Below are 12,775 nucleotides of genomic sequence, written 5' to 3' on the forward strand. Positions count from 1 at the left end.
CAGTTTTATTTCCCTTTTTGTATATGGGTACTATGAAAGCTCTCCTCCAATCATCTGGAATTCGTCCCTCTGTCCAGGCATTCTGAACTATGCAGTGTAGCCACTGTAAGGCTTTTTATACCTCCATACTTGAGCATTTCTGTTTGAATGTTATCTACTCCTGCTGCCTTTCCACATTTCAGGCTTTTGGTGTCATTTTTACTTCAAGTATCTCGATACATCAAGGATATCTTTTTGAGCAATTTTCATGTTTCCTTTATCATCTCTAATTCCTCAATTTCTGAGCTTTCTTTATAACAGCCTCCATAATATATTGCCACCTTCTTGCTATTTTCTTACGAAAATATTCCCATGACTTTTGTTTAGCTAGTTTGACCAAATATTTTGCATTCTTACATTTTTATCTGTATTCTCTAAGAGCATAAGTTGACTTATTTGCCAAGAACATTCCATATGCTTTCTTCTTTTCCTTCACTGCCTCTTTAACTTCTTGTGTTAATTATCGAGTACTGATTTTTCTATCCTTGCACACTACCTCATCACATTCCTTTCTGTATTAAGGCTTTTAGCGGCGTTTTTACTTCAAGTATGGATTAATATTCCTGATAGCTCAAGTAACTTGCATAAATCTTACCTAAATCTAAATCTAAATATAATAATAAAATAAAGATTGATTCTGGCTGAATTAATCAGTGTTTTATTTAGGGCTTGCCACTGAATCTCCAATGTTTGGTTCCTGTTCTGAACTTCCATTTTTTCTTGAATAATGTTTGTGTATTTTAGTCAATAGCTCACATCTGAGAACTGCGCAACTTTTATTCTCTTTAAAACCTTCTTACATGTTTTTCTTTTTCGGCCTTGTTGAACTGGGAGACACCCCTGCTGGCATGAAATTCAGGTATGTTGTCTGGTAATTTAAATTTTGGTTTAAGCCAATAAGAATACAATTTGGTCGGCTAAATCCCTAATTGCCAACATCCCATCCTCGTTCATTCAGCATCCAGATAGATACCTAACAGGGTGCACCAAGAGAAGTTGAGGAACTGTACATTAGGTTAGAATCCCCGGTCGATCCTTAGCATTCATTTAAAGTCTATGCGGGGATTTCTTCTCAGCTGTACGTAATTGATCCCTAAGCACCCCACATTTGTAACTGAAATTAGAATTCTAAAACAAAGAAACAAAGAAAGATAGGAAGCAGCACAGATGAAGTTTCTAAGACCTCTCCTGGGATTCACTAGATTAAATAAAAAGAAAAACACTGAATTAGGGGAATGAATAGATACAAAAAACCTCACACAAGAAGTAGAAGAATGCCAGCAAAATTGGCTATACTACTCATAAAGGATGAATAATAATAGGATTCATAAACTAGCACTAGAATAGAAACTAACAGGAAGAAGAGACCATGGATGTCTAAGATTAAGATGAAAGGTTAACTTCATCTGCAGAACAGGAACAGGACATAAAAAGCCTATACCTGAATTGCTCAGACGACTACGAAGACGATACTTTTTTTTTTTTTTTATAGTGGATATTACCGAGATGCAAGAATAAAATTTGGACTTTCTTTTGGGAAGGAAGTAACCATTATATGCACCGAAGATCGACTAAATCTACAATGGAGATAAAAAAAATCATAGAAAAATATTTGTCGTCGATTACTAGAACCGAATCTATCGTGATTGTTCGTTTGCAGACCTAGCATCGTAGGAGTTACAATGAGACACCATGAGATTAAGATCTGTGTGATTTTTAGGAACGTTTGTTTTTTGCAAGTGGCGCCTTCAGGTGGTCGCATGTCTCATCGCTTTATCTATAATTTTGCATTCGTAATCTTTCATATGTGATTTGTATATTTTCGGTTATTAGGAATGGAGGGTTTGTAAATGTGGCTTGAGTTTTCTGTTTAGCTTGAACCTTAAGAATCAGCTTAAATAATCAGTATTAGTATAGAATTTGGTTAGGCTTTAGCTAAACTTTGAAACAATTTTGTATAGAGTTCTCAATTAAATTGTGACTGTTTTGTATGCTGTTATCGAGGCTGTGGTGGACACGTTTGTTCATTTTCTGTTGCGTTTAGTAAGAAATTGTGTTTGGTGCTTATGTTTTAACTCGCATCTTTAAACATGCCTCTTTATTTCCAAAGGCCAGAAAATGCTTTGAAGCGGGCAAATGGTAATGTTATTTTGTTGTAAATAATATAAACAGTACACACTTTCCTTCCTAACACAGTGATTTTATTATCTGAACTGACTTGTTCAAAATTATATTTTAGTGTAATTTAAGATAAGATAATAGTTTGTTTTATACATTATTAATTTGTTATAAAAACTTGTATTCTCTGTAACTCAGTTGATTACAATGGTGTTCTCTGTTTGGAAAGACTTCGGTTCGAATTCCCTACACAATATGAAATACCATTATGATTGCTTTTCTTCTGAAGATGGGTAAGCGTCTCGTTGACGGATAAGCCAAACTTTAAACCTGTATAAAATCCTGCATCAGAAAATTTGCTTTAATAGCAGCTACACAGATTTGATTCACTATTTTGTCAAAGCATAAATTAGGTTTATATGATTCTAGTTACTAGGCCATGACATACTTAACCTAATATGCTAAGGAGATGGTCTTATATACAAGTTACCATAAGGTGTTTTAACCTTAGTAAATAAAAATCTCAGAAGGAGATATAAATGTAGAAAGTATTTTACCTTGGGTATAATAAATGTTAAAGATACCAAGCTATTTTTAACCTGGTTTTACTCCATTTCCCAAGTAAGCAAACAGACAAACAAGTCATATCTCCTCCTGAGATTTTTATTTAATAAGGTTAAAACACCTTATGGTAACTTGTTCTGGTAAAATACTTATAAGCTCAGTATTACTAAAATCTTGGTATTTCTAGCCTGGCTCCCACTGATGAGACCTCAATAAAGGTCGAAACTAGTGTGGGTACCTTGCCTTTAATACAAAGCATCATACATCTCCTCCAGGAGATGTGCTTTGCATTAAGGGTAAATATCAAGATTAGTGATCAGAGCTTATTCTATTTTTACCATGAGTTGCCTTGGTCTTGCACTATGTGCAGGATCAGCTAGACTTGCAACACTTGCAGGTGCAAACTTGACTTGTTTGTCTGTTTGCTTACTTGGGAAATGGAGTAAAACCAGGTTTAAAATAGCTTGGTATCTTTAACATTTATTATACCCAAGGTAAAATACTTTCTACACACCCACCCACCCACCCACACACACACACATATCTATATATGTGTGTGTAAACTCTTTAAATCTTTCACCAAGGGTTATCTGTTTCATAGTCTTTCATTCCCTTTATGTATTTATCCAGTTTTTTTCCTTTCTCTCTATATTTCTTGATATTTTTATGCAAACTATGTAGCTGTCTTTTTAATATTTTAAGGGCATTTTTAATATAATTTTTTGCATCCCATTTGTTCTTAGACAGTTCACATTCATGAAATATATAATATGTTTAGCATTATTTTATAAAATTTAAGTTCTTGGATTTTTTTATTCATTGTCTTGTTGCAGATTTTCTGAAAATTTTCATCTTAATTTTTTTTTTTTTTTTTTTTTTTATGCATGTAGTTGCATACTGTATTTTACAGAAAGCTTTCTCTTAAATGTTAAATTTTGGCATAGAGTTTTTAATATGATAAAGAAAATATTAGAAAAGAAGGTAGGTGGGTGAAATTTATCCATGCTATTAAATGGTGAAGTTTGTTCCTGTCAATTCTTTTTGTGGATTTTGATTCTTGTCCATTGCAATCTGCTTGTTAGCTCAAAGCATATGTTTCAGTGCCAGCTTCAGTGAGGTCTGTTTGTTGACTTCCATATGGTGGGTTCAAGTTTATTAGGTTGCAGTCAATCACACTACAGTCATTCCTCAAACAATGTTATTATGGTGACCATGAATTATGGTGGCCAAACTATTAACACATTTACAGAATACCACCTTGCTTCTGTAACCCTTGGACCAGGGTATTATTTACTGCCTTTAAGGTATATATTTTGAGAAATACTTTTGCTCAGTTTATTGTTGCTGCTGAGGGGGAGAAAACTCGAAAACTTTTTATTATTATTATTAATAATAATAATAAAAAGACTCATCTAGGGAGGCACACAACTCTTAGTCTCCAATACGCTCTCTGCCAACTACAACAAACCACAACTACCATCATCATCTACACCAATGGCATCTACCGTCCACGACCACTAGTATTTTCACAGAAAATCGCAAACATCCATGCCGGAATTCGAATCCTCAGCATTTTGGCTGGAGGCTAACCAGTCCTGTGTGTGTGTGTGCGCAACTAATGTTTGCAATATATGTTCATACATTCCCAGGATTAGATGAAGATGGAGCCTTACAAGAGATTGGTGACAAGATAGTGCTGCTAGCTAAAGAGCCAACATTGGGGGTTGGCAATAATGTGCAGCAGTTTGTTGGAAGCTGTGAAAGAGGAGCTTCCATATGAAGACCTTATTGAGCCAGTAGCATAGTAAGTTGCAGAACAAGAAGAGAAAAAAGAACAAGAAGAATAGCTTCTCCCCACCTCCCAAAAAATTGCCAGAAGCGGTTGTTTAAGGAAATGGACCCCATGTCGGAAGTCCATTTCTTCACCGGAACAATGATGAAAGCTGCAGTTGCTTGCTACAGAGAAATTTATGCAGGGAAAAAAAAAAAAAGAAATTAGACTGTGCAGACTGAGTTGGACATAATGTACACATTTTCAAACAAGCCCACTTCTGTCACTGTGCTATCTGAAGATGAGCCTAGACACACTTGTTGCAATTCTTGAATTTGAGAATTTATGTTTGATGACCTAGCCTTCTCTATCCCTGATGATGAATTGTCCAGTTAATAAATTAGTAACTTTGACTTTTGCTCCATATATTTCCAGCTGATTATTTTATTAGTAAGTGCACAGAAACACTATACTTATTATGATACTCTATACAGTACTGTAATTTTATTATAATTATTATAATTTGTGCCTTGTTTTATTTCATTTTAAACAGAGTAAATTTAGTTAAATATATAACAAAACAGGCCTACGCATTTTAGCATTCAGGCATGTTAATCATTTACACATTCTTATGGTTTATATAATAATTTATGCTTTAAGTCCTTTTTGACTTAGGATGGAGTTGTCAGCATGGAAATGTGTGATAAGTCTAGGGCTGACTGTATTTCATACAATAATACCAGGTAGGAGTATGAGGTTGGTAGTTATCTGCTGTGCTGTAATCACCCATAGGTCTAAAATGATCAGTGGTAGTTATTTGCAGTGATTGATAATTATAGAGCCTTCATAGACTGGCTCAGTTGGTAGTGATAATGCCCTTTGGTGGGAAAGACCTGGTTTCAAATCCATTCCAGGACACATAGAACTTGTAAGTGCTTCTCACTTGAAGGTGAGTTAGCTTGCATGCAGATGAAAGGGTTTTTAATTCCAGAATTTCACTATTTCATTCTGGCAGACATTTGAATAATATAGGTATTGATTTTGCACTGGCGAGTATGGCTTGTAGTCATACTGTGGTAACTGCATAAACTGAACGATTTTAGGTTCATGTACCACAGGACATTAAGGACTGAACACCTTTAGGTCCTTAATGTGAGACAGGGGTGCATTGCCAAGAGAGTCTGACATGAAAATAAAGATAATTAAGAGAATAACCTGATAATAAAGATGACAGGTTAGTTTTACCCTACTGATGACTAGTTGTTGCGATAGTAATCCTGCTCAGTATGAGAGGAACCACAGGTTCGGGCACTTGGTACATGTGCTTAGTCGAGTGACCAGTGGGTGAAGCTACCATCCTTGGGATTATGACTGAATGCCCCTAAGGCAGAATCCCATCTAGCCATGCAACGATACTATTCATGCCTCGCACATTAAAAGGCAGTGCTAGCCGGAGTTGCTTTCGTACTGTCAAGGTGCGATCGCTCTGGCGATGAGGCCACTAGAAATGGAAGCATCAGTGCAGCTATTGAGACTATGTGGCAGCTGCTTCCTATGCTATGCCATTCAGGTGTGATTTGCAGGCACCAAATCGTCTGCAGTTGACCTAGGTACTGGTCTTGGTCTCGTGCTTAGAAGAGCGGCCACCATACTGTGATCGATTGAGACTCATCCTCTGACGGATCTCTACGGATCCGTCTCTCCATCGAGGTAGACGTGTTGGATGGAGCCATGGTCTAGCTGGTGAGATTACTTACTGTTTCTATTGAAAACTTTCATCAGGGGAAGCCTGATGAGTGCAAGATAGCACTATTTAATATTTGGTGAGCAATTTTATAAAGATATTACAGGATAATATTAAATTATATATAAAACTAGCCAAATTCTAGTTGATTCTCGATTGAGCGTAACCTACCAGAGGGAGCCTGGTTATATAAGAGACAGTTTAGTGATCTAGCAAAACTCCTGGTGGAAGACCAGGTCTGGCACGACTCGTTCGTGTATCCCGTAGAGAAATTGCCGAGTTCTACTCTTAGAAACGTGGGGAATTGCCATCCCACCTGTGCACCTACGCACATGAGCTTATCGTAGGGAATTGTCTCTCTGACAAGCATAATGGCCGCCGCTTGTCCTGACGTTAGCGACAGCACGAAAATCTGGCAAAATCTGGCGAGTATGGCTAATAGTCATACTGTGGTATAGTTCGCCCACCGTTTCCAGGTCCCTGCTTCACGTCTTTCCAAGAATAGTCGATTCATGCTGAAGGGGAGAAAAAAATGAAGGACGTCCGAATTGGTCGCCAACACGCGAAATCACGTGCTTTATAGGTAAAATTTTCCAACTGTTATACAAGCAACATAGTTGACTACAATAATCATAAAAGAGAAGTTAATTTTCCGACCGGTAATAATAAGCAACTCATCCCACTATACGGACTGATTACCCTATTATCGGAATGGGTTCTTCTTTTTCTGAGATGCGCAGAAGTGTCGAGGGACCTCAAATCGGTGGGCGAACTATAACTGCATGAACTGAATGACTTCAGTTTCATATACCACAGGATATTAAGGACTGAACGCCTCTAGGTCCTTAATGCGAGACAGGAGTACATTGCCAAGAGAGTCTGACCTGATATTATAGTAGACCAAGAAAGGATAACTTGATATTAAAGATGACAGGTTAGTTTTACCCTACTGATGATTAGTCGTTGTGATAGTAATCCTTCTCAGTACAAGAGGAACCACAGGTTTGGACACTTGGTACATGTGCCTGGTCGAGTGACCAGTGGTGCAAAGCTACCATCCATGGGATTATGACTGTACGCCTCTAAGTCAGAATCCCGTCTAGCCACTGCAACGATACTGTTTGTGCCTCGCACGTTAAAAGGCAGTGCTAGCCAGAGTTGCTTTCATACTGTCATGGTGCGATCGCTCTGGCGATGAGGCCACTAGAATGGAAGCATCAAGGCAGCAGTTGAGACTATGCGTCAGTTGCTTCCTATGCCATTCAGTTGTGACGTGCGGGCACTAAATCATCTGCAGATGACCTATGTACTGGTCTGGATGTCGTGCTTAGAAGAGCAGCCACCATTCTGCGATCTATTGACTCAAATATATATGAAATACAGGAACAGTGCAAATTTTTTGCCAAATCCATGGCCGGCGCTTGTCTACAGCAATTGTGTGGATTTGAAAGGCGCATGGCATTAGCACACATATGCTGGCTTCAGTCTTTGTTGCTTTATCTGTAATTCACAAAATATAACCACTTGATGATGAATGGTGGAGCATGGCTAATGTACTGTTATTTGAAGTTACTTATGAAAGAGTTCTCTCTCCCCCATTTTAGAGAATGGAAAGGTGTTAAAAGAAATATACAATGGATATATATTAAAATATGGAGTTGTTTCAACCAGATCATTTTGATGACCAGTGTTTACATAGCTTATGATGGCCTTCATTTATTCAGTTCATGAATTTTCCAAATTCCTGATTATTGTCTTATTATGTGGTGTGTATGCATGTGTGTGTGTATGTGTATATATATATATATATATATATATATATATTTATAAATTAAAGGCGTCAAGAAGTATATTCTTGGTTTAATCCTTTATCTGAGTGTAAGCAAACAAAATTTGCACATGAAGTCACTTCACGACTGGGCTACTTGTATATAGAGGCTAATGACTTCACATCAATTGCCTTAGTATCCCATAATACAATGCATATCCTTGGGATACTAATGCAATTGATGTGAAGTCATTAGCCTCTATATACAATTAGTCCAGTCGTGAAGTGACTTAACATGCAAATTTTGTTTGCTCACACTCAGATAAAGGATTAAACCAAGAATATAACTTCTTGGCTTCTTTAATTTATAGTATAACCAAGTGAAAAAACTTTCAACATCTATCTCTAATCTAGAGTATTTTAGTAATAAGTTGTCACCTTTTGACTACTTGTATATGGAAATATGACTTCTGCATTACTTCAACCTTAGTCTCACTTCTGGGTCTGGCTCCTGAGGTGAACTTGTAGACACAAAATATATACAAATAATATTGGAGAAAAAGTGAAGCAAAACAAGACCAAGACTATGGAAATTCATTAGCAACATCTGAACAAAAGATTGATTAATTCAACCAGAGTCATGTGGTGAGGTTGTTTTCAAGCATTGAAAAATAGAACTTCACTGTGGATTAAAGAAGTGCTAGTCCAAGTAAAGAAGAAATCCTGACAAGTGGATTCAGCAGGTGCACTGAAAGAAGGAAAAGTCCACAACCCAGACTAGTTTCGACCTTTATTGAGTTGTGGCCCTTCCCTTAATGCATAACATTAGACATATCCGCAAGGAGATGTGTTTTGCATTATGGGAGATACCGAGATAGGAGTGTTGGTAGCTTGCTCCACCTTTGCAAGGAGTGCCCTGGTGTTGTACCACCTTACCCCAGTCCTGAAGATACTTTCAGGTGCAAACTTTGTTTGCTCACCCTTGGATAAAGGATTAAACTAAATTTATTAGATTAAGGAAATATATTTTCATGGTCAGGAGAAGGAAATGACATGATTGAGACATCAAAATTGGTGCACGATTTTAACTAGATTAATGTGGAAGAGATTTTTCAAAGAATGGAAGGAAACAGGAGTAGAACAAGAGACCATTGTGGGAAGTTGTATAAGGAGGATGTTAGGAAGGGAATAAGAAGCATTTTTTTTTGTGGTGGATGTAGAGTGTTGGAATGCAGAGTGCATTACTTCAGTGTGCCAAGTGAAGAAACAGTAAACAGTTTTAACTTTGAGGTTTGGTTTGATATTTTATGTTTAGTAGTAAAGCCATTTCATTAGGACTCTTAACTCCACATGAAGGACCGATAATACTTTAAATTATTATCCAAATACAAAGTAGCTTTGTGAGTGATATAGATTTATTATGTAACATCATTGCTTAGCATACTTTTTGAGAGAGAAGTGAAAGAAGTGTAGGGATAAATGCATGCATGAATGCATCAGTTTTGAGAGGATAAATACAAACATTTTTAAAGTTTTTATCATGTGATTCTTTAGTGAAGCTGTAATAGCTAATGTATCTCATAATTCTTAGTTTGTTTTGTATCAAAAATCTAGTTTACCATAGTAAATTTCTCTTTTTACACTTTATTATATGAGGTTTCAATTGATATATACATTTTATGTTGCTCCCACCCACAAAAGGTTATTTTGTTAACTTACACCCTCTGTCCAAAAAGAAACCGAACTTTTCAAAAATAGATTAAACTAGTGGCACCACTTTTTGTTGTCGAAAGCAGCAACCTTCATTAGTGTTGTGTCAACTGTTTATGACATTTGTTTCATTAGAAGCCGAGTTATAGTGCCAAGAGTGACAGTGTGTTTTGACGAACATTCGGAAAACGAGTGTCAATCAAACAGAGAGCTTGATTGACTTTTGTGTTAAACTTGGTAAAAGTTTTACCGAAACGCATCAAATGCTTCAAAAAGCATGCGGTGATGAATGCTTATCCAGCACTCAAGTTTACAAGTGGTTTAAGAGATTTTAAAGTGGTCGTGAGACACTTGAGGACGACGAAAAGCCGGCTGTCCAAAAACTGGACTGAGCAAATTTAACATCCAAAAAGTAAGTGATTTCATCAAAGAAAACCCGAAATTGTGTGTGAAATTGATTGAACATGAATTGGGGATTCCAAAACCAACTGTGCACAACATTTTGACTGAGAGTTTGGGCCTTTGTAAATTGAATTCGCGATTTGTTCCCCACAAGTTGACTGATGACCAAAAAATGTATCGAATTGAACACTGCCCGGACCTCATTAAAACTACTCATAAGGACTCAAACTTCCTTGAAATGATCGTTACTGGTGATGAAATGTTGATCATTACTGGTGATGAAATGTGGCGTTTTAAGTATGAGCCCAAAAAAAATTGCCAGAGTGCTGAGTGAAGACCACCACAAGAGGTGTATCTGAAAAAAAGTCGCTTGGAGAAGTCAAAAGTAAAGACAATGTTGATTTGTTTCTACGATTCCAAGGGCATTATCCACAAAGAATTCATTCCGCTTGGACAAATGGCCAATGGTGAGTTTTATCTCGAAGTTTTGAAGCGATTGATAGCGAGAATTCGTTGCGTACGGCATGAATATCGTGATGCAGGCAGCTGGTCACTTTTGCACGATAATGCACCATCTCATCGTTCGAACATTGTGAGACAGTTTTTGGGCAAAAACCAAGTTTGTGTGTTGGATCACTTGCCGTATTCACCTGATTTAGCACCCTGTGACTTCTTTCTCTTCTCCCGACTTCATTTGCCGATGAAAGGAATGCAATACAACACCATTGAAAACGTTCAAGTGACAGTAACCACTACCCTCAACAGTATCCCAAAAACTGATATAAAAAAACTCATTTAACGAATTAATTGACCGTGTCAAATGTTGTATTGAAGCTGAGAGAGAGAGTATATTGATTGAAATATATGATTTGAATAATAATAATTGGCCTCTGTTTTATTTTCTATCAAAAGTTCAGTTTCTTTTTGGACAGAGGGTGTATAGTACATTTTGTACCATGGATGGACTAAGGATTTTTTTTCTATTTTTTATCAATTTTTATATATATATATATATATATATATTTTTTTTTTTTTTTTTTACATAGTCTGGAAACCTGTTCTAGAGACCAAACATGGAACTTTTTCAAGCCTCCAATAAGTGGGGGGTCGGTGGTCACACACCAGGTGATGACATTCATCTTCCACCTGAAGACCATCATAACATCCATACCCACGTCAGGATTTGAACCTGCAGCCTGTTGGTAGGAGAGTGGGTACACTAACTACTCTTCCAACCAGGCCAGCAACATATGGTATAATTAAAACACTGAGGATTTGGGTTTATGTAAGAGCTGAAACAATAGCTTTATTTTGTGTGGAATTTTTTCTTGACTGTTATGTATAAGACTATTACACTTTTTTTATATAATGTTCGTCAAGTAGCTTTATTTTATCGTCCTACATGTTTCGCCAATTTTTTTTCTATCGGCATCTTCAGGGAATACAAACTAGTAAGCTATATGAAGGTAACAGACTAGGTTATAACTGATGGTTCTAATTCATACAAAAAATTAGTATTGAACGAGGCAATGTGCGTGTCTCGGGAACGTGATTTATTTGTTATGGCTCATGATGTAATTGTCATGAAAGTTAATCATTATATAAGTCATTATATAAAAAAAGTGTAATAGTCTAATAGTTAGTCTAATAGCGGATGTTTATTTTGTTGAGAGTGAGTTTTGAACTCACACCTTTCAAATCACAATTTGGAGTATTATGCTTGTATTTCAGAACTTTACATGCATGACTGGCATTAAGTTTGTATCTGTCTTGGTTCAGGTTGTTAAATGCTTAACTTTTGTGTGTATGTGTAAGCATATTTGTAGAATTGCTAATAGTTTATGGTTTCAGGTTCTTGTGTGAGAGCTTGTTCTATGGATCAGATAGGCTTGACTATCTTTGGGAGTGCTTGCAATAGAACATATAAGAAGTTGCATATTAGATAAATTACTCCTGCAGCAACCTTTCTGATATAGGAGAAACAAGGTGGTTAAAGTTAGGAAAAAATTGTCTTTGCTTATGACAAATTTTCTCTCCCACTTCCTTGGCAGCCAAGTCTCAGTAAGAAAAATCTGGTTTGAAATTTGAAAGATGTGGTTGGTTTTAATCGTTTATGTACATCTCTGAACTGGTACTTCATGACTGAATGCACAAATTGTTGACCATTTGGAAATTCAGGCTTAGGATTCTAAGCCTACTACTAATCAGTTGTAAACTTCAGAATGTTTTCTTTTGTAAGGAATCTGTTTTTCTCATAATATGATTAGATAACTCTTTGTTACTGGTATCTTAATTTTTAATGCATATTAGTGAATTAGTGAATAAATAGTGAATCTATCCTGTAATGTAATAAATAGAACTTATATTACTAAAGGAAAACATTCTAAACAGATAAGCTTAGGTGTTGACTGTTATTCATGACTTATTTTTCAAGGTATTAACAATACCACACAATTTTATCAAAGAGATGTTTTATTAACTTATATTTCACTGATTTTCAACTCAGCATCATCAGAGCACAACACACTTGTACTCATGACAGTGAGTGAGTGAAACAATATAATTGCAAAGGACAGAAGATCTAAAAGTCCTATTTTTGGCCCCCTCTTACGAAAAAAACCCCAAAAAACCCCCACAGCTATGCAGGAGTTTCTCTTAG

General features: G+C 36.4%; 1 protein-coding gene across 2 annotated transcripts in view; it reads left to right on the forward strand.

Moving 5' to 3' along the window:
• Positions 1-1,822: 1,822 nt before the first annotated feature.
• The window catches only part of eIF3a (eukaryotic translation initiation factor 3 subunit a), a 378,310-nt gene continuing 367,357 nt past the window's right edge, over positions 1,823-12,775 (forward strand). The window contains exon 1 of one of the 2 annotated variants that reach the window (XM_090393079.1): positions 1,823-2,178. In XM_090393079.1, coding sequence (XP_090249205.1) covers positions 2,130-2,178 — 49 coding nt within the window. In that variant the 5' untranslated portion in view covers positions 1,823-2,129. The remainder of the gene's footprint in view (positions 2,179-12,775) is intronic. The other variant, XM_090393080.1, reaches the window with a different exon arrangement.

Source organism: Typopeltis vanoorti, chromosome 5 (assembly GCF_054136105.1).
Source record: "Typopeltis vanoorti isolate ZY-2024b chromosome 5, IOZ_Tvanoo_1.0, whole genome shotgun sequence".
Classification (NCBI taxonomy): domain Eukaryota; kingdom Metazoa; phylum Arthropoda; class Arachnida; order Uropygi; family Thelyphonidae; genus Typopeltis; species Typopeltis vanoorti.